Source organism: Pelecanus crispus, chromosome 29 (genome assembly GCF_030463565.1).
Source record: "Pelecanus crispus isolate bPelCri1 chromosome 29, bPelCri1.pri, whole genome shotgun sequence".
In the NCBI taxonomy this organism is placed as follows: Eukaryota; Metazoa; Chordata; class Aves; order Pelecaniformes; family Pelecanidae; genus Pelecanus; species Pelecanus crispus.
The window spans coordinates 535,881-557,357 of record NC_134671.1 but is presented as its reverse complement, the minus strand read 5'-3'; the positions used below and the strand labels follow the sequence as shown (position 1 = coordinate 557,357).

The 21,477-nt window shown below is 60.7% G+C and overlaps 1 protein-coding gene across 1 annotated transcript in view; it reads left to right on the top strand.

The window, feature by feature from the left end:
• The window catches only part of LOC104027533 (uncharacterized), a 347,867-nt gene that overhangs the window by 42,114 nt on the left and 284,276 nt on the right, over positions 1-21,477 (top strand). The window contains 5 exon segments of the mRNA XM_075725302.1: positions 1,490-1,849; positions 1,852-2,078; positions 2,081-2,222; positions 11,834-11,849; positions 16,284-17,402. Of these exon segments, the coding sequence (XP_075581417.1) occupies positions 1,490-1,849; positions 1,852-2,078; positions 2,081-2,222; positions 11,834-11,849; positions 16,284-17,402 (1,864 nt within the window).

The window sequence follows — 21,477 nt, the reverse complement described above, 5'->3', positions numbered from 1 at the left end:
AAAGCATCCCTGGGACTGGGAAAAGCATCCCTGGGACCGGGAAAAACATCCCTGGGACTGGGAAAAGCATCCCTGGGACTGGGAAAAGCATCTCTGGGACAAAGCCGAGCATCTCTGGTACCCAGCCGGTCATCCCCGGGATGGAGCCAAGCAGTCCTGGGACCGGGAAAAGCATCCCTGAGACTGGGAAAACCATCCCTGAGACCGGGAAAAACATCCCTGGGACTGGGAAAAGCATCTCCGGGACTGAGCCGAGCATCTCTGGTACCCAGCGGGGCATCCCCGGGACGGAGCCGAGCAGTGCCGGGACCGGGAAAAGCATCCCTGGGACCGGGAAAAGCATCCCTGGGACCGGGAAAAACATCCCTGGGACCGGGAAAAGCACCTCCGGGACCGGGGGCTTGCGCATCCCCCAAATGACCCCGAGCACCCCCCGGGCCTCGCCGGAGCATCCCCGGGACCGGGCGGAGCCTCCCCGGGGCCGCCCCCGCGCCTCCCCCGGTACCTGCGGGCTCCGACCTTCCCCGCCGCTTCCTCCGGGCTGGGGCGGCCCTTTCCTGTGTCCTCCCACACCGAGCCGGCCTGCAACAGGCTCCGGGAAGCGGGGAGGGGGCGGGGGAGCCGCGGGGGAGCGGGGGGCCCAGGCATCCGGCTGCCGCCCCCGAGCATCCCCGGGGCGCTGGACCGGGGAGCCGGGGCGGCGGTGGGGGTCTTGCCCCGTTTTTCCCATTTTTCCATGGAAATACCCAATTTCCTAGGGGAATCAGGTGGTTTTGTGAGATCTTTTTTTTTTAAAAAAAAAAAACAAATGGGGTGGGGGCCTAGCAGGGGGGTGAAGTTGGTCCCCAAAGTCCCCCCCAAGATGAAACCCTTCAGCTCCACCAAGTCCCAATGGCTGAAAAGGGTGGGGAATTATGGAGCTGGTTTTTATTTATTCCCCATTTTCCTTTGAAATCTGGACACAAATCAGCGGGACAATAAAACCCACCCAAACCCCAACAACCCTTGAAATTTAGCTTAAACCTTACAGAAAAAAAAAAAAAGCTTTTTTTTTTGGGGGGGTGCCGTCCTCCTGCGAGGAGCTGGACGCGATGATCCTTATGGGTCCCTTCCAACTTGAGCTATTCCATGACGGAAGAAGGTTGGAGGAGGCGTCCTAGAGCTGGTCCACCCTTGGAGATACGCAAGGACGTGGATGTGGGTCTGGAGGACCTTGCTTGAGCCAGATGGTTGGCGTGGTCATCTCCAGGTCTTGGCTCCAAACCTCCATCCACCGGGGACGTGCAGGGGGCTTGGTGGGACGCTTTGGGATCCGGCGTCGGCATGTCTGTCCTGCAGGTGATGGGCCCATGGATGGTGAGGAGGATGAGAGGATGGAGGCATGCCAGAGGACCTGGGATGGGACAACGTGGGGCTGGGAAATGGGTGGAGAAGGGGACGAGGGGTGGTGGGACGGGGGACCACGCGTGGACAGGGGTTCCCAGCGCAGGAGATGCCAATGTCTGCAGGGAGGGTGGGAGAAGTTTTCCCTGTGGATCATCCCTGGCCACCCACTGGCACGTCCACACCAACAAGAAGCTCTACAAGTGTCCCAAGCGTGGAAAGAGCTTTGGGCGCAGTTGCCACCTCGTCACCCACCGACGTACCCACACCCACAGGTGTCCTGACTGCGGGAAGAGCTTCAGCCAGAGGTCCAACCTTCTCATCCGCCACCGGGTCCACACCGGAGAGAGACCCTGTGGGTGTCTTGAGTGCGGGAAGAGCTTCAGCTATAGGTCCGTCCTCCTGATCCACCAGAAGAGCCACACCGGGGACAGGCCCTACACCTGCGCTGACTGCGGGAAGATCTTCAGAGCTTGGACCTGACCAATCACCGCCGGATCCACACCGGGGAGAGACCCTACAGTTGCGCCGAGTGCGGGAAGACCTTCAGCCTCCACTCCCACCTCCTCTCCCATCAGAGGACCCACAAGGGTGAGAAGTCCTACACTTGCCCTGAGTGTGGGAAGAGCTTCAATGATAGCTCCAACCTCATCACCCACCAGCGAATCCACACCAGGGAGAAGCCCTACAGGTGCCCCCCCAGTGTGGGAAGGGTTTTGGATGCCTCTCGCATCTCCACCGGCACCAGAGGACCCACACGGGGGAGAAGCCCTTCACCTGCTTGAGCTGCGGGAAGAGCTTCAGTGGGAGCTCCTCCCTCATCCGGCACCAGCGGGTCCGTACATGAGCCTGTTTTGGGGTGGGAAGAGGAGCTCCAGTTTTCCCACCAAGGACAGAGGAAACAAGTGACGCCTTTCCCGGGTTGATGGTGGTGGGTGTCAGGCAGCAGCACCACACAGATGACCCCAAAACTGGGCAGGGAGAAGGAGCTCAGTGGGGTTTTTGCGCTGGTGCTCAGCCCCAAGACGCATGGGGCAAGTCTGATTTATTCTTTATGGTGTTTCCGCCAAAAAACCTGGAGATCCACCAGGATGGGTGAGAGAAACAAAGTCCAGGTGGGTCTTCCAGGCTCTCTAAGCCTTTGGGGCCATCAAGTCCTCAAAATCCTGGGTGATGGCCATCAAAGTGAGGTGTCCCCAAGTCCTGGGTGGTGTTGGGAGGCACATGGGGCGAGATCACCCAGTTTTGGAGCTGTCGGGAAGAGCTGGCTGCAGACCCCAGGGGTGCAAGGGGCCACCCCCCCATGCATGAAGGAACAGTGTGACGTACGCTAGAGCTCCATGACTTCTCCTGGGGCAGGGGATGGTCCTTCCCTCGGCGAGAGGGTCTCCACAGCCTTCATGGGACGATGCATCTCAGCTGTACAGGGCGGCCCATGTGTTGTAAGGACTGAGGGTCTCTATCCATGAGATCAGTTGGGACACAGAAGGTGTCACAGAAGGGGAGGGGAATCTCGTCACAGCTCCTTGTTGGGAAGATTTCAGTGGAGCTGAAATGTTGATGGAGCCAAAACCTTGATGGAGCCAAAACTTGATGGAGCCAAATACCTTGGCAGAGCCAAAACCTCAACAGAGCCAAAACCTTGATGGAAGCAAATACCTCGATGGAGCCAAATACCTCAGTGGAGACAAAACCTTGATGGAGCCAAATACTTTGGCAGAGCCAAAACCTTGATGGAGCCAAAACCTCAGTGGAGCAAAAACTTTGATGGAAGCAAAAGCTTGATGGAGGCAAAACCTTGATGGAGCCCAATACCTTGGTGGACCAAAACCTTGATGGAGCCCAATACCTGGGTGGACCAAAAGCTCGATGGAGCCAAAACCTTGGTGGAGCCAAAACCTTGACAGAGCCAAACTTTTCTCCACGATGCCAGATGAGGCAGGGAGGGAGGAGATGCTTCAGGAGCAGCATGGCTGTCCCGTTCATACAGCTGTTGGGTTGTTTGGAGGGCCTGCAGCTTGTATCTGACTTTCCAGAGCTGCAAGGAGCAAAGGGACCAGCTCATCTTGGTGTCACGTGGAGAAACCCAAGACAGGAGCAGGGTCTGCAGCTGCTCCCAGGCAAAACTTTTCCCCGCCGGCACGGCTTTACCTCACTGGCTATTTTAGGCGTTCAGTGGAGTGGTCGGGTTTGCCCTTCGGGGAGCAAACCATGTGAAACCTTTGGGTTCAGGAGGACGTTGCAGGCAAATCTTTGGCATGCCAGAAATGCCTTTGCAGCTCTCACTCCGGCGGAGGATGCAGGACACGGCCACTTTATCATTCTACCATTCTCGACGGCCGTTTTCTTGCCAGGTTTTTAAGCTTGTCTGCTTATACCCGTCAGATTTTTCAGATCTTTTTTTGTCTTAATGAAAAGAAAAATAAGGCTTTTTTCCATATATTGACCATTCAAAGAAGAATCACCTCCTTTTGCTCACCGAAGACCTGCTTTCATGCTCTGCTATGGAGGAAGCATCTTGTGGTTTGATGTTGCTTCCCCATGCCCCTCTTCATCCTCTTTTTTCCCAGATGAAGACTTCAGATTTAATTCAATTTTGTTCCATTTTTAGAATTAGCCCATAGCACGGCCACCACGATTACCTCGTAACTGTATTTCCAGCATTAAAAAAAAAATCCTACATCTTCTTTTTATGTGTTTATTAAGACACTTAGTCCTTAAAACCTTTCCCAACTATAAGTAGGAATATATACATATTCTACACAGAGTCCTCCCCCCCAACCCTGGCAGCAATTTAATTAAGACAATGGAAATTTAATAGCGATCTAAAAATAAAGACACCCCACCACCACCCTGTTCCCCTCCTGGCACCGTTCCCCCCACAGATGTTTCCTTAGAACCTTCTGCTCCAGCAGAGCCAAGTTCAGGAGGGCTTGGGAGGGGGTGTCCTTGGGCTGGACCCCAAAATGGGGCTGTGCCCAGGGGTGTCTGCCCCATGGCAGAGCTGTGGGGTGGGGATGGGCCTGGCACCGCCTCCTTGGCCCCGGGGTGGGCATGGGGACAGTGGCTGAGGCAGCAGCATGCCCTGGGGTTGGGGGCTTGCACTTTTGGGGTGCTCAGCCTTCCCCCAATCCATGGGGTGGGAGAGGGTCTGCTCTTCCTCCCCGGTAAATCCTCCAAGGTGCTGGCACTGCTTGCATCTCCCTAGGGAGCTGCCTGGGAAGTGGCCAAGGCCCTTGGAGATGTGCTGCGCCCCTTCAAGACATGCTGAGCTCCTTTGAGATGTGTTGGACCCCTTTGGAGACAACCTGAACCCCTTGGAGATGTGCTGAACCCCTTGGAGACATCCTGAAACCCTTCAAGATGTGCTGAACCCTGTTGGAGACATCCTGAAACCCTTCAAGATGTGCTGAACCCCTTTGAAGATGTCCTGAACCCCTTGGAGATGGGCTGAACCCCTCTGAAGATATCCTGAACCCCTTGGAGATGTGCTGCGCCCCTTCAAGACATGCTGAGCTCCTTTGAGATGTGTTGGACCCCTTTGGAGACAACCTGAACCCCTTGGAGATGTGCTGAACCCCTTGGAGACATCCTGAAACCCTTCAAGATGTGCTGAACCCTGTTGGAGACATCCTGAAACCCTTCAAGATGTGCTGAACCCCTTTGAAGATGTCCTGAACCCCTTGGAGATGGGCTGAACCCCTCTGAAGATATCCTGAACCCCTTGGAGATGTGCTGAGCTCCTTCAAGACATGCTGAACCCTGCTGGAGACATCTTGAACCCCTCTGAGATGTGCTGAACTCCTTGGAGATGTGCTGCAGAGCCACCCTAAAAAACATTTTGGGGGCTGAGGGCACTGATGGTCATTAACAACCCCAACCATCCCAACCTGGGACCCCCAGCACCCCCTGCCCATGGCCCAGGGGCCCTATTTAAGCTCAGCCCTGCGGATTTTGGTCTTTCTTGGAGGAGCATCCATGCATGGCCGCGGACCCTGCTGATCTGCCCCATGGGCTGCCATCCTGGCTTGCCCCTCGCTCGGGTAGGTGGGACGTGGCCATGGCTGGTGGTGCCCCTTGGGATCCCGGGGTGGGGTTTAATTTCATGTTTTCTCCTTGGGGTTCAGCAGCAGGAGTTTGGAGCAGCCCTAGGGATGCGCTGGGCCCCAACCCTTCCCCGTGGTCCAAGCGGAGTGTCCTTTTGGGGTTAAAAAGGGGGGGTTTGGTACCACCATGCTCTTGGCTGTCCAAGTGACCACGACCGAAGGATTCAACTGGTGAAGGCTCAACACTTCCCTCCATCCTGATAACATTTTTACCGGATTCACGGCAATCTTGCACTGGAAAAAAATTTAACATTTTTATCTGCAGGAGGAGTCGCAACTGTGCTTCAAATTGGGGCAACCCAACTGGAAACCCAACCAAAGGCAGGGGGAAATCCTTGCAAAATTGGGTCTTGCCGTGGTTTGAAAGCAAATGGAAGAGGAACGACCACTTTTCAGCCCACCCAGGGAAAGGACTGCAGCACTGCCAGGGTAGCTAGGCTCTAATTTATTACTACTCATGGAAAGAAAGCGACTCCAAAAAAAAAAAAAAAAAAAAAAAAAAATTAAGACGCGAGCCGTGGTGACGAGGCGAGGCAGTACCCGAAAGCGGACACAGAGGGGACCGTTGACAAGCAGCACAGCGACACGTCCACGCCGGTTTCAGAAGCACGGACAACACCAGAAAATATATAAATTTCACTTAAATCGCAGTTCGGTGTGGGGTTTTTTCCCCCCAAAATACCCTTGCTGAAACCCTTTGTGCTCTTCTTGGGGTGGCTTTTGTCCCTCGTGGCTCCATTTGGGACCCTGCGCCCCATGGCGTGGTCACCGTGTTCTAAAATAATTCAATTATTTGAACCCTGGGGGAGGTTCTCGACTTCATCCCCGTCCCTCCTCTTCCTCCCCCTTCCCCGTTTTCCGTATGCAAAGTCCTGGGCTCCATCCACAGAGCCCGGCACTGGGGGGGTGACCAAGCCACATCATCTCCCCATGCTCTTGATTTTGGGCTCATTCGGCCCGAATTGGCCAGAGCGCCCCACGACAGCGCAGCGTTGGCACGTAAGCGCGTGATTAGCGCGCTCGTTAAAGCACAAGTAGCGCAAGGGCGGGGTGAGCACCATCGACGCGCTCATTAATGCACAATTAATGCCTTGCCGAGGTGATTCGGAGGTGGGCATCCAAAGCCATCCCCAACAGCAGCTCCCGTTGACTGCCGGCCAAAATTGAGGCAAGACCATGAGATTTTGGGGCTCCTTCAAAGAAGTTTCTGCCCCCGAAGCGGGGCTGGTGCTGCCTGCAAGGCAGCTCCTTGGGCGGGGCTTGGGGATCCGAAGCCGGCAGGGGTGTCCAGAGGGACCCCCGTGAGGTAAAGGCAGAATTAACACCCTCGGTGACATCACAGTTTTGTCATCAGTGACATCCCGGTTGTGCCAATGGTGACATCCTCGTTGTGCCATCCCCGTTGTTGTGCTGGCAGTGACATCGTGGTTGTGCCATCGGTGCCATCCCTGTTGTACTGGCGGTGACATCATGGTTGTGCCAGCGGTGACATCACGGTTGTGCCAGCGGTGACATCCCAGTTGTGCCACTGGTGACACCCTGGTTGTGCCAGTGATGACATCCTGGTTGTGCCATCCCTGTTGTTGGGCTGGCGGTGACATCGTGGTTGTGCCATCGGTGCCATCTCTGTTGTGCCGGCGGTGACATCATGGTTGTGCCAGCGGTGACATCATGGTTGCGCCAGCGGTGACATCCCAGTTGTGCCATTGGTGACACCCTGGTTGTGCCAGTGATGACATCCTGGTTGTGCCATCCCTGTTGTTGGGCTGGCGGTGACATCGTGGTTGTGCCATCGGTGCCATCTCTGTTGTGCCGGCGGTGACATCATGGTTGTGCCAGCGGTGACATCATGGTTGCGCCAGTGATGACATCCCAGTTGTGCCATTGGTGACACCCTGGTTGTGCCAGCGGTGACATCATGGTTGTGCCAGTGATGACATCCTGGTTGTGCCAGCGGTGACATCTGTTGTGCTATCAGCGACATCCCGGTTGTGCCATTGGTGACATCCCAGTTGAGCCATCGGTGACATCAAGGTTAAGCCAATGATGACATCACGGTTGTGCCAGCAGTGACATCTTGGTTGCGCCATCAATGGCATCCTGGGTGTGCCAGCTGCCATGTCCTGGTTCTACCATCAGTGACATCACGGTTGTGCCCTCGGTGACATCATGGTTGTGCCCTCGGTGACATCACGGTTGTCCCTCGGTGACACCCCGGTTTTGCAGCGGGCTTGGCCGGGGAGCCAGGCAGGTCCCCAAAACACGTCACATGGAGCCGGGGACAATCCTCGGGGGCTGTTTAATCGGGCAAGGGGATGGTGCAGCTCTGCATCCCGCATCCCGCGGCTGGATCCCGCATCCCGCAGCTGCATCCCGCATCTGGATCCCGCATCCCGCGGCTGGATCCCGCATCCCGCAGCTGCATCCCGCATCCCGCGGCTGGATCCCGCATCCCGCAGCTGGATCCCGCATCCCGCGGCTGGATCCCGCATCCCGCAGCTGGATCCTGCATCCCGTGGCTGGATCCTGCATCCTGCGGCTGCATCCCGCATCCCGCAGCTGGATCCCGCATCCCGCATCCCGCAGCTGGATCCCGCATCCCGCGGCTGCATCCCGCAGGGCATTGCTGCTCCTCCGCCCATCGCAGCTCCCAGCTGCTCAGCCCTCGAGCAAACACCCGGAGCCAATTCCATCCACTCTGGGCATTTTTGGGTTTTTAATTCTTATTTTTTTTTTCCCCCTGCATCCAACGATCCAGAAGCAATTCCCAGTGCTGCCGTTTCCGACGCCGGCTCGGCTCCCGCTTTCCACGGCGCTGCCCGACGCAGGCTCCGGTACTTCTTTAGGATGATTTTTTTTATCCCTTTCTCTGTTTTTATCACCAATTATTTTTCTATTCCGTATGTTCTTTGCTTTCTTTTCCTTCTCTTCTTTTTCATTTTCAATAATTTTTTTCCATATTTTGCTATTTTTCCTCTTTTTTTTGCACCTACAGTACTACCTCTTCCTCTTGCCGATACTTTAAATTTATTTAATAAACACGACGATTCCTTCCTGTAGCGTCTCCGCACCTCTTGAATTATTTTGTTTTCAGTTGAAACCTTCCCAATTCCACACCAAAAGCAATTCCCTGCTTTTCCAAAAGTCTTATTTCAGCTTTTTATCCAGCTTTTTATCCTCTTTTGGGGAAAAAAAGTCATTCTCAGCCTTAATTTTTTTTCTTCTGTATTTCTTTCCATGCTTTTATATTTTGCATGTAACCCTTTCTGTTTCTTTTAGTGTTTTTTTTGTTTTTAATTTAAAAAAAAAAAAAAGTCTTCTTCATTTATTTTCCCCCGAGAAGCGCTCACTCCCCCGGTAACAGGGAGAAATCGGGAAATGGGAGAAATCGGGATTTCAGGCAGCAAAAAAAGCACCGCCACCGCCTTTTCCCGACAGTACCAAAATACGCTGAATCCTGCTCCGAGGGACGGAGTGAAAGCAAACACAAAAATTCAGGACAATCAGTAATAATAAAAAAAACCCCACCACAAACACATGAAAGTTTTTGCAAAGTCCGCGTGGAAAAGGAAAAAAAAAAAAACCCCAAACCCCAAAATATTTCATTTAAGTGCCTGAAAAAACGACGTCACAAAATCACGTGGTTTCGCCCAAAAGTATTTTCTTTCCAAAAGGAAAAAAATAATAAAAAATAAAAGAAGAAAACCCCGACAGGCTCCGTTTCTGAGGAATGACGTGGGATAAGACGAGCTCAGGGAGACGCCACAGGAGACGGGGATGTGGGAAAATCCCCGAGTCCCTCGTGGCAGCTCCCGGGCGGGCGGAGGGTGATGCGTCGGCACGGAAAAACCCCTGTTTCTGCAGGTTTTTCTCCCAAAATATTCCAAGGCGGGAAGAGGGTGGTACCCGGAATGGCAGTGATGACGTGGACCTTCATCCGATGGGGAGCGGAGGGGCGAGGTGGGACGATACTCGGGGCGGGGGGGACAAAGGTGGGATGCTGAAGGGCGGGCTGGGGGGCTGGGGGGGCTGGGATGGAGGTTGGGGTCCCGGAGCAGAGCTCAGGGGATGCGGGGGGGTGGGGAGCACCCAGTGCCGACAGCGAGGCCATTAATTGGCCAGGAAGGACAAACAGCGCCGGGTGGGAACAAGCCCAACCGCCCAACGCCGGGGCTTTGAGGCCAACGCCGGTTGGGCGTCGAGCGAGCGGCTGGGGAGGGTGGGAGAAGGGCGGAGCCGGGGCTTGGCGGGACTCCTCATCCCCCCGCAATTAATGAGACCATTAATTGGCCAGGAAGGACAAACAGCGCCGGGTGGGAACAAGCCCAACCTCCCAACGCCGGGGCTTTGAGGCCAACGCCGGTTGGGTGTCGGGCGAGCGGCTGGGGAGGGCGGGAGGAGGGGGAAGGACGGAGCCGCACAGCGAAGGGCACTTTCCCATCCCCTAATTAGAGACAGCCTTAATTAGCCACAACGGCCGAAGGGCTCTGGGCGGGAACAAATCCCACCCCAGCGATGGGTTGTGGAGGCCAACGCCAGTTGGGTGTTGGGCGAGCGGCTGGGGAGGCGGGGGAGGGATGGAGCCGGGAGAAGGATGGAGCCGGGGGAAGGCCGGAGGAGCTCCCTCATCCCCAATTAGAGGCAGCCTTCGTTAGCCACAGCGGCCGAACGGCTCCAGCTGGGAACGCGTCCCCCAACGCCGGGGCTTTGAGGCCAACGCCGGTTGGGCGCCGAGCGAGCGGCTGGGGAGGGCGGGAGGAGGACGGAGCCGCGCAGCGAAGGGCACTTTCCCATCCCCTAATTAGAGACAGCCTTAATTAGCCACAACGGCCGAAGGGCTCTGGGCGGGACCAACCCCCCCAGCGACGGGTCGTGGAGGCCAACGCCGGTTGGGCGTTGGGCGAGCGGCTGGGGAGGCGGGGGAGGGCTGGAGCCACGGCCGGGGCCGGGCCCCGCTCAGTTGATGAGGGAGGAGGTCTGGGCCCCCGAGGCGGGGGCCGAGGGGAAGGACGGGTGGGGGAAGGCGCGGGCGGGGAAGGACAGGGCCCAGGGCAGGTCCAGGGCGGGGCTGGAGAGCGAAGGGATGGGCAGGGGCGAGGGGGAGGCAGGGAAGGAGGGCAGCGAGGGGATGGGGGCCGCCGAGCCGCCCAACGGCGGGGAGAAGGCGGCGCCGGTGAAGGCGCCGGAGGGCGGCAGGGGGCTGCCGGCGGCGGCGGCGGCGGCGGCTTTGGGCTTGTCCCCGGCGTGGGTGCGTTGGTGGCGGTTGAGGTGGGAGCTACGGCTGAAGCACTTGCCGCACTCGGGACACTTGTAGGGCTTCTCGCCGGTGTGGACGCGCTGGTGGATGGTGAGCTCGGAGCGTTGGATGAAGCTCTTGCCGCACTCGGAGCACTGGTAGGGCTTCTCGCCGAGGTGGATGCGTTGGTGCTTGATGAGGTTGGAGGAGACGCTGAAGCATTTACCGCAGACGTTGCACTTGTAGGGTTTCTCCCCGGTGTGCATCCGGCGGTGCTTGGTGAGGTCCGACTTCTGGATGAAACCCTTCCCGCAATCGGGACACTTGTAGGGCTTCTCGCCAAGGTGGGTCCGTTGATGTTTGATGAGGTTCGAGCGGACGCTGAAGCTCTTCCCGCAGTCCCCGCACTTGTAGGGCTTCTCTCCTGTATGCATCCGGCGATGCTTCACCAACGCCGAATTTTGCCCGAAGCTCTTCCCGCATTCGGGGCAGGTATAGGGCTTCTCCCCGGTCTGCGTCCCCTGGTGCTTGACATTCTCCGCCCGGTAAGTGAAGCTCTTCCCGCACTCGCTGCACTTATGGGTCCTCTCCGGTGCCGGTCGCGCACGGGCCCCCCAAAGAAAGCTCTTCCCACAATCGGTGCACTTACAGGGTAGTTCACTGGTGCCGGTCAACAGCCGCCGGCGCTTATTGGAGGCTAAGAAGCTCTTACCGCAGTCGGTGCATTGGCAGGGTTGCTCGGCACCGGCGTGGACGCGTTGGTGCCTCTCCAAGTGGGAACTCTGAGAGAAGCTCTTCCCACAATCCCCGCAACGGTAGGGTTTCTCACCCATATGGATACGCCGATGCCGGTCAAGATGGGAGCTCCAGGCAAAGCTCTTACCACAATCACCGCATTGGTAGGGTTTGCCGGCAGCATGGCTGCGTTGGTGCTGCAGCAACGCGGTGTTCAAGCCGAAACCCTTCCCGCACTCCCCGCACTTGTAGGGCTTCTCGCCAGCGTGAGCGCGTCGGTGCTTGGCCAACGCCGCGCTCTTGGTGAAGCCCTTCCCGCATTCGCTGCACTGCAAGGGCTTCTCGGGGGTTTTGGAGCCTTCGGCGCCGCGAGGGGCTGGGCAGCGACCGCAATCGGCGCAACGGCAAGCGGGTTCGCCGGCAGCGGTGTGGGTACGGCGATGCCGGTCGAGGTGGGAGCTCCAGCTGAAGCTCTTACCGCACTCAGGGCAGGCATAGGGTTTTTCGCCGGTGTGGATCCGGCGATGCCGCTCCAGATGCGAATTCCAGTTGAAACCCTTCCCGCAATCCCCACATTTGTAGGGTTTTTCCTCCAGGTGTAATTTTTGGTGCTTCACCAGACTGGCGCTGGCCGGGAAACTCTTCCCGCAGACGCCGCATTGGCAAGGCGCCGCGCCGGCACCGGCGCCGGCATGCACCCGTTGATGTTGGATGAACGCCGAGCCCACGCTGAAGGTCTTGCCGCAGTCGGGGCACTTGTAGGGTTTATCGCCGGCATGCCGGCGTTGATGGGTGATGAGGGTTGAGCTGAGCCGAAAACACTTCCCGCATTCGGGGCATTTATGGGGTCGTTCGGTCCCTCGCCGGCGTTTGTTGAAGGCTGAACCGAAAGCCAAAGCTTTGCCGCAGTCGTGGCAGCGGCCGTGGCCGAGCAAGCTCCGCGGGGGGAATTTCTTGAAGCCTCGGTGGCCCGATTTACCCTGTCGCTTGCCAGATGGCTTTCTGGGCTGGTTCTCTGGTTTTTGGGGACCATCACCGGGCTTTGCCCCCTCTCCGCCGGTGGGGCTGGTCCCCTTGGGCTTCCCCGCTGGCGTCCCCTCAGCATCCACCTTCTCCAGCTCGCCCGGCGGTGGCTCTTCCTCTTCGTTCTCACTCAACAATCCATCATCTACAGGGAAAAAAGGGGGTGAGGATCTGGCCCCGCCGCCAAAAACCCACCGGATGGCTGCCCGCACCCCTCCTGCCATCGCGGCGGCCGCAGCCGGCTGCTTTCCCGTCTCCTGCATCCATCACCCCATGGTTTTGGGGCTTCCGAAACACGCTCCCGGTCATCACCGGCACCGCGATCGGTGACTTACCGGACACCAACCCCCTCCTCCGGTGCGATTCGGCGAAGGCGGTGATCCGCGGCCAACTGATGGCGATTTCCTCGGCTAGGGGAGACAGTCGGATACCGGTTATCCATCTTCCCACCCCAAAAACGATAACGCCAGGATGGCGATGGCCAAGGGCGCCAGAGCCGTAAAGCCGTGGCTGGAGATGGGGTGCGGTTGAACCCCCCCCCCCCCCCCCGGCTCTATTTAAGCTCAATCCGGGCGATTTTGGTGTTTTTACCCTCTATGAATTCAGCCACTAATTACGGTAATTAATTTAATTTTATTCTCCTTGAAGAATAATAAATGAGGGAGAAATTAGGGGAAATTAAGAGCCTCACCCAGGGAGATGACGCTCTCGTAGCTCTCCTGCATCTCGTCCCGGGGGTCCAGACTCGTCCCGGCGCCGGCACGTTTTGGGGGGGGGGGGGGGGGGGGAGGGGGGCGTCACCGGCTCCCTGCAACACAAATGGCTCCGGTTTAGGTATCGGGGTCCACAGCGGTGGCGGGGGGGGGCCCAAACTGGGTGCCCCCCGTGCCCTGCTTGGATGTAGGGACCGTAGGGGGTGTCCCCGCGTCGCCCTGGGGGGGTCACGGCTGGGTGGCAGTGGGTGCTGGGGTACGCCCCCCCCCCCCGGGTGTTTTGGGGGGCTTCACCCCCAAGCACCCCCAGAAACTACCCTGAGGGAAGGGACCCCCCCCCCCGATGCCCCCCCCCCCAGAAGGTTGGGGGCACTTAAATAAGGGTCGGGGTGACCCCAGGGAGGGGGGATGTGGATGGGGGGGTTAAATGCGGCCGAGGTGAAGGCGAGGGGTGGAAATTAAAGGGGGGGGGGGGCACGGGAACGTCATGGGGGGGGGATTAAAATGCGAGAGGGCTGCAGAGAAAACGAAAATCGCGGCTGAATGCAAAGAGGGGAGAAATGGGGGGGTCTGGGGGGGGGGCAGCGGAGGTGGGTGCAGGGGGGTGGAAATGAGACCGTAAGGGAGGTGGGGGCGAGGAGGGGGTTTTGGGGGGGGGGGATGGAAACAACGCGGCTGGATGCGGGGGGGGGAGGGGAAATCTGAGCGAGCTGAAGGCGGGGGGGGCGGATAAAATGGAGGGGGGTGGGCGAGGGGGTGATGGGGAGCCCCCCCCCCCTTCCTCCCCCAATCTCCCCGGGGGGGCCGTCGGGGTGCGGCCGGGTGGGGTCCCCCCCCCCACCCCATCCCCGGGGGTCTCCCCCGTTTACCTGGCACCGGCGGGGATGCGGCGGCGACGGAGCGATGGAGCTGGGGGGGGGGGCTGGGGGGGGGGGTGTCTGTGTGGAAATTGGGGGGGGGGGGGAGAGAAGCGAGGGTGGGGGGCGGCGCCGGGGCTGTTGCACGCCGGCTCGGTGAGCCCGGACACACAGGAAGGGGATGGAGCAGCCGGGACCGGGGGGGGGGATGGGGGGGGGCTCAGACAGGAAGGGGGGGGGGGCCCAGACACGCACGGCCACGAGCCGGAGCCGCCGGGACCGGGCTCCCCGGAGCCGCCTTTGTGGGTGCTGGGGGTCGCGCCGGGGCCGTGCCCCCTGTGTCCCCCCCCCCCCCGGGGCCGCAGGTAACGGGGGGGCCCCCGCCGTCGGGGACGCTGCCGGCGCCGCCCGGCTTTGTCCCCGGGAGGGGGGGGGGGGTCCCCGCCATCCCCGGTGGGGAGGGGGAGGGGGGGCCGGGGGGTCCCCTCATCCCCGGTGGGGAGGGGGAGGGGGGGCCGGGGGGTCCCCTCATCCCCGGTGGGGAGGGGGAGGGGGGGCCGGGGGGGTCCCCTCATCCCCGGTGGGGAGGGGGAGGGGGGGCCGGGGGTCCCCTCATCCCCGGTGGGGACGGGAAGGGGGGGCCGGGGGGGTCCCCTCATCCCCGGTGGGGACGGGAATGGGGGCCGGGGGGGTCCCTTCATCCCCTGTGGGGGCGGGAATAGGGGGCCCGGGGGTCCCCCCCATCCCGTATAGAGCCGGTGGGGAGCGGGACTGAGGTCCGGGGGTCCCCCCCATCCCGTATAGAGCCGGTGGGGAGCGGGGCTGGGGGTTGGGGGTCCCCCCCATCCCGTATAGAGCCGGTGGGGAGCGGGACTGGGGTCCGGGGGTCCCCCCCATCCCGTATAGAGCCGGTGGGGAGCGGGGCTGGGGGTTGGGGGTCCCCCCCATCCCGTATAGAGCCGGTGGGGAGCGGGGCTGGGGTCCGGGGGTCCCCCCCATCCCGTATAGAGCCGGTGGGGAGCGGGACTGGGGTCCGGGGGTCCCCCCCATCCCGTATAGAGCCGGTGGGGAGTGGGGCTGGGGTCCGGGGGTCCCCCCCATCCCGTATAGAGCCGGTGGGGGAGCGGGGCTGGGGGTTGGGGGTCCCCCCCATCCCGTATAGAGCCGGTGGGGAGCAGGGCTGGGGGTTGGGGGTCCCCCCCATCCCGTATAGAGCCGGTGGGGAGCGGGGCTGGGGTCCGGGGGTCCCCCCCATCCCATATAGAGCCGGTGGGGAGCAGGGGTGGGGGTTGGGGGTCTCTGTCTTGCACTGCCTCGCTGGGGATCGGGGCGCGGGGGGTCTCCTCCGTCCCACCCTGCCCCCGGGGGTGCCCAGCGTGGTCCCCCACCGGCACCCAGTGTCACCCACCCCGGTGTCACCCACAGGGCACCCCAAAACCCGTCCTCGTGCCGGGTGCTGCCCCCCCCCCCCCCCCCCATGCACAGGGGGTGCCCCCCCCATCCTGCTGCCCCCCAAACTTCCCTGCGGCCCCGGTGCTGGTTTTGGGGGGCTGAGGGGTGGTGATGGGGGTGCTCTCGGCTTTGCAGAGCCCCCGTGCCGCCGGCGATGGATCCCTGGGGGGCTGCGGAGCCGGAGCAGACGGTGTTTTTTGGGGGTGACGGGGAGGAGGACGCCTACGACCCCCCGGTGATGCAGAGTAAGTGTCGAGGAGGGTTGGGGGGGGTCCTCGGTGCACTCCGGCTTTGGGAAGGGGAGGGAGACCCCCCCATGGGCACCCAGATCCTGTGTCCCCCCCCCCGCACAGAGCCCCCCGCCCTCCGTCCCTGCGCCCGAGGACGTGCCGAGAAGCTCCAAGCTATGGGGCGCGGCAGCCCAGCCCCCTTGCACGTCCCATGGGAAGGGGGTCTCCGCCCCCGTTGCCCCCCCGCGTCACCAAGACTGACCCCCATCTGCCCCCCCCCCCGCTGTCCCAGGGACCCCGAGCGACCCCGAGACGGACCCCCCGCCAGCGGAGAACCCCGAGATCGTCGAGCTGGATGCGGCCGCCGCGTTGGGTCACCCTGCGGAGGGTTCCCCCGGCGACCGCAGCCCGGCGCGGGAGACCCTGCGTTGGACCGTGGTCCAGCAGATCGACTCCCCCGGCGCGGCGGGAGGTCGACGTGGCGGTAAAACCGGCTCGGGAGCCGGCGCCTTCTCCAACTTCAAGAGCATCATCGTCTTGCAGAAGAGTTACGAGTGCGGGGAATGCGGCAAGACCTTCAGCTGCAGCTCCCACTTCAGCAAACACCGGCGGACCCACACCGGTGAGAAACCTTTCCTCTGCCTCCATTGCGGTAAGAGCTTCAACGTCAGCTCCAACCTCTACCGGCACCAACGGGCTCACGCTGCCGAACGGCCGGGCCCGCCAGCTCCGCCGGCACGTCCCCGGGGCTTGCCGTATAAATGCGAGGAGTGCGGCAAGAGTTTCCGCCGTAACAAGGAGCTGGTGACCCACCAGCGGTTGCACACCGGTCGCTTGCCCTTCCAATGCGGTCACTGCGGTAAAAGCTTCAGTTGGAGCTCGCATTTTGACCGGCACCAACGCGTCCATACCGGTGAGAAGCCCTACCAGTGCCCCGAATGCGGTAAGCGTTTTAGCCGTAGCTCCCACCTCTACCGGCACCAACGCACCCACGCCGGTGGCCGCTCTTACATCTGCACCTATTGTGGGCGTAGTTTCGGTAGCACCCTCCATTTTGACCGGCACCAACGCACCCACACCGGCCAACGACCCTACAAGTGCACCCTGTGCCGGAAAAGTTTTGGCGATGGGCCGGCGTTGGTCAAACACCAACGCCTTCATCTGGGCGATGGTCCTTTCCGCTGCGAAGAGTGCGGTAAAGCCTTTGGCGCCCGCGCCCAATACGCCCGGCATCGGCGTAGCCTCCACGGCGGCGGTGAGAAACCGTACCGTTGCGGTGATTGCGGGAAGAGTTTTTCCTGGAGCTCCCATTGGGAACGACACCAACGTATCCATACCGGCGAGCGACCCTACCAATGCGGGGACTGCGGCAAACGTTTCGGCCGGACCTCCCACCTCTACCGGCATCAACGTACCCACGCCGGCGGGCAACCCCACATCTGTGCCGATTGCGGGAAGAGCTTCAACAGCACCCTACACTTCCATAAGCACCAACGGGCTCACGCCGGTCCCCGGCACGCCTGTCCCGATTGCGGCAAGGCGTTTTCCGACAGTTCGGCGTTGGCTAAGCACCGACGGGCGCACGCCGGCGAGAAGCCTTTCCCTTGCCCGCAGTGCGGCCGGCGTTTCGGCGTCAGGTCGCATCTTCACCGTCATCTCCGTAGCCACGGCGAGGAGGAGCCAGCGGAGGAGCCGCCGGATGAGCTCACGCCCCGTTAACTGGGGGGCGGGGAGAGGGGGGGACATCGGGTTGACCCCCCCAGGTGGCTCCCACCCCCCCCCCACTGCCGCGGGGTGCCTCGGGTAGCCCCCGTGTGTGATGGGTGCCACGGGGATGGGTGCTCCCAAGCCGGTGATGTCCCTGGTGGCACCAACCCCGGCCCCGAGGACGTAGTTTTCGTAGGGTAGAGTAGGAAGGTAGGGTAGATAGGGGAGGATGGAGATGGGGCTGGGGGGCCAGGTGGGAACCGGGGTGGGGGTCCCCTCCAGAGAATCAGACCCAATCCTGCCGACGGACATCAGGACATCCCAACCGTGCTCCTTCTCCGCACGTAGCCCGGGAGAAGCCACCTCCGTGGGTGGTGGGGAGATGGCGCCGAGTGGCTGGGGCGGCGCGGGGGGGGGAAGGGGGTGGGCTTGGGGGGCGCGGGAGATCCCCCCCCGGCTCCTTGCGAAACTGGGAGAGACCCCAAAATATCCGGGGTGGCTTCATCCCTTGACCAGCCCACCTTCCCCGTGCTGCCGATCCTTGACCAACACCCAAAGCCTGAGCCCCGCCAGCCGCGCTCGGGGCGGGATGATGCCATCTACCAGATGACACCGTTTGGGGCAAAATCTCCCGATTTTGTGGCTTTGTTGTTAAGAAACGAGCCCAGGCGTCCACCCCGGCAGTTCCCAGCCACGCGCCACGGTTTGGCTGCCGGCGACGCTTCGGCGCGGAGCCGGCGCGAGCGGTTTATTTAATGTATTTATTGTATTTATTCCACGGGAGCCCACCTGCGGTTGGAGGAACCCAAGGGGTTGGGGTGAGCTGGAGGTTGTTGGGGACCGGAGCTGGGACGAGGTGGGGTTTGTCCCCGAGCTGGCGTGGGGACATTCGTGGCTTCTCTTGGGTTGCTCGGTTGACCGCCATGCAACGGGAGCTTCGTGGTGGGAACCCGTCGGTGATGGGGAGGAGGTAGCATCACCCATGGCTGGAAAGAAACCCCCAGGAGATCACGGGGAGCATCACCTGCAGGTATTTCCCAGCTGAGAAGAGCTGAACCCTTAGGGTGAACCTCAGGGATGGGAGCAGGACGCAATTCCAGGGATTTCCTGGCAGTTTTGGGGTCGCGGCCGTGCCGGCTGCCTGGTCCGTCTCTTCCCCTGGTGAGCAGGAGCTGTGTTTGTATTGTGAATAAAAATAGCCTAGTGCAAAACCCGGCGGGTGGCTTCTGCTTCTCCTTGGAGGAGCTGCGACTCCCAGCTCTTCCTGTGCGGAAAACCAGAGGGTTGGGAGTCACCTCGGGTGGGGTGTCCCAAATACCGCCCCCCCCCCAACCCAGGGAAGCTCAACCAGCCCGGCAGCCTGCGCCGGTTCACGGTCTGTGGTGGTGACGGTGAGTCAGGTGCTGGGAGGTGAAAGGTTGGGGCTACCTGTCCCCCCCCACCTGGGTTGTGTCCCCCCCGAAATGCCCCGTGCTCTTGAAGGTCCCCGCTTACCAGCAGTGTCCCACGCCGATGCTGCCGGAGTTGTCCCAAATACACCCAACCCCAAACCCCTTCTGCCTTCCTTGGGTGCAGGAGGATCTCCAGGGAGGAAGATCCTCTGCCTTCGTTGGGTGCAGGAGGATCTCCAAGGAGGAAGATCCTCTGCCTTCCTTGGGTGCAGGAGGATCTCCAAGGAGGAGGATCCTCTGCCTTCGTTGGGTGCAGGAGGATCTCCAAGGAGGAGGATCCTCTGCCTTCGTTGGGTGCAGGAGGATCTCCAAGGAGGAGGATCCTCTGCCTTCGTTGGGTGCAGGAGGATCTCCAAGGAGGAGGATCCTCTGCCTTCGTTGGGTGCAGGAGGATCTCCAGGGAGGAAGATCCTCTGCCTTCGTTGGGTGCAGGAGGATCTCCAAGGAGGAGGATCCTCTGCCTTCCTTGGGTGCAGGAGGATCTCCAAGGAGGAGGATCCTCTGCCTTCGTTGGGTGCAGGAGGATCTCCAGGGAGGAGGATCCTCTGCCTTCGTTGGGTGCAGGAGGATCTCCAGGGAGGAGGATCCTCTGCCTTCGTTGGGTGCAGGAGGATCTCCAGGGAGGAGGATCCTCTGCCTTCATTGGGTGCAGGAGGATCTCCAACGAGGAAGATCCTCTGCCTTCGTTGGGTCTAGAGACCTTCATTTGGTCGAGAGGATCTCCATGGAGGCAGTTCCTCTGCCTTCGTTGGGTGCAGGAGGATCTCCAGGGAGGCAGATCCTCTGCCTTCGTTGGGTGCAGGAGGATCTCCAAGGAGGAGGATCCTCTGCCTTCGTTGGGTGCAGGAGGATCTCCAAGGAGGAGGATCCTCTGCCTTCGTTGGGTGCAGGAGGATCTCCAAGGAGGAGGATCCTCTGCCTTCGTTGGGTGCAGGAGGATCTCCAGGGAGGAAGATCCTCTGCCTTCGTTGGGTGCAGGAGGATCTCCAAGGAGGAGGATCCTCTGCCTTCGTTGGGTGCAGGAGGATCTCCAAGGAGGCAGATCCTCTGCCTTCCTTGGGTGCAGGAGGATCTCCAAGGAGGAGGATCCTCTGCCTTCGTTGGGTGCAGGAGGATCTCCAGGGAGGAGGATCCTCTGCCTTCGTTGGGTGCAGGAGGATCTCCAGGGAGGAGAATCCTCTGCCTTCGTTGGGTGCAGGAGGATCTCCAGGGAGGAGGATCCTCTGCCTTCGTTGGGTGCAGGAGGATCTCCAAGGAGGAAGATCCTCTGCCTTGGTTGGGTCTAGAGACCTTCATTTGGTCGAGAGGATCTCCACGGAGGCAGTTCCTCTGCCTTCGTTGGGTGCAGGAGGATCTCCAGGGAGGCAGATCCTCTGCCTTCGTTGGGTGCAGGAGGATCTCCAGGGAGGAAGATCCTCTGCCTTCCTTGGGTGCAGGAGGATCTCCAGGGAGGAGGATCTTCTGCCTTCGTTGGGTGCAGGAGGATCTCCAGGGAGGAGGATCCTCTGCCTTCGTTGGGTGCAGGAGGATCTCCAAGGAGGCAGATCCTCTGCCTTCGTTGGGTGCAGGAGGATCTCCAAGGAGGCAGATCCTCTGCCTTCCTTGGGTGCAGGAGGATCTCCAAGGAGGAGGATCCTCTGCCTTCCTTGGGTGCAGGAGGATCTCCAGGGAGGAGAATCCTCTGCCTTGGTTGGGTCTAGAGACCTTCATTTGGTCGAGAGGATCTCCACAGAGGCAGTTCCTCTGCCTTCGTTGGGTGCAGGAAGATCTCCAAGGAGGAGGATCCTCTGCCTTGGTTGGGTGCAGGATGATCTCCAGGGAGGAGGATCCTCTGCCTTCGTTGGGTGCAGGAGGATCTCCAAGGAGGCAGTTCCTCTGCCTTCGTTGGGTGCAGGAGGATCTCCAAGGAGGAGGATCCTCTGCCTTGGTTGGGTGCAGGAGGATCTCCAGGGAGGAGGATCCTCTGCCTTGGTTGGGTCTAGAGACCTTCATTTGGTCGAGAGGATCTCCACGGAGGCAGTTCCTCTGCCTTCATTGGGTCCAGGGATATCTCCAAGGAGGATCTTCTGCCTTCATTTGGTCCAGAGAAGATCTGCCCCGAGGGCATCCCCCCACGCACCCTCAAGCTTTTAGGGGCCCAGGGGAGGGCTGGGGACCCCCAAAGGGGAAGGCGCTGCCGCCTCTGCAGGTGTGGCCTGGACAGAGGGGCACCCTGCCCCACGTCACTGCCAGGCCCTGCCTGCTGCCGGGCTGCCGCTCCGGGGCCTCCAGCGGCCACCACTGCTTGAGCTTCCAAGGAGAGTCCGTTCCCCAGCTTCCTTCGGGATGCGGCCCCTGCTTTCCTTGGGATGTGGCCTTCAGTTTCCTTGGGATGTGAGGATCTCCTTGGGCATCTCTTGGGGCAAATCCTTGGGAAACAACTTGGGAATCTCCTGGGGCATCTCCTGGGGCAAATCCTTGGGAAACAACTTGGGAATCTCCTTGGGCATCTCCTGGGGCAAATCCTTGGGAAACAACTTGGGCATCTCCTGGGGCAAATCCTTGGGAAACAACTTGGGCATCTCCTGGGGCATCTCCTGGGGCA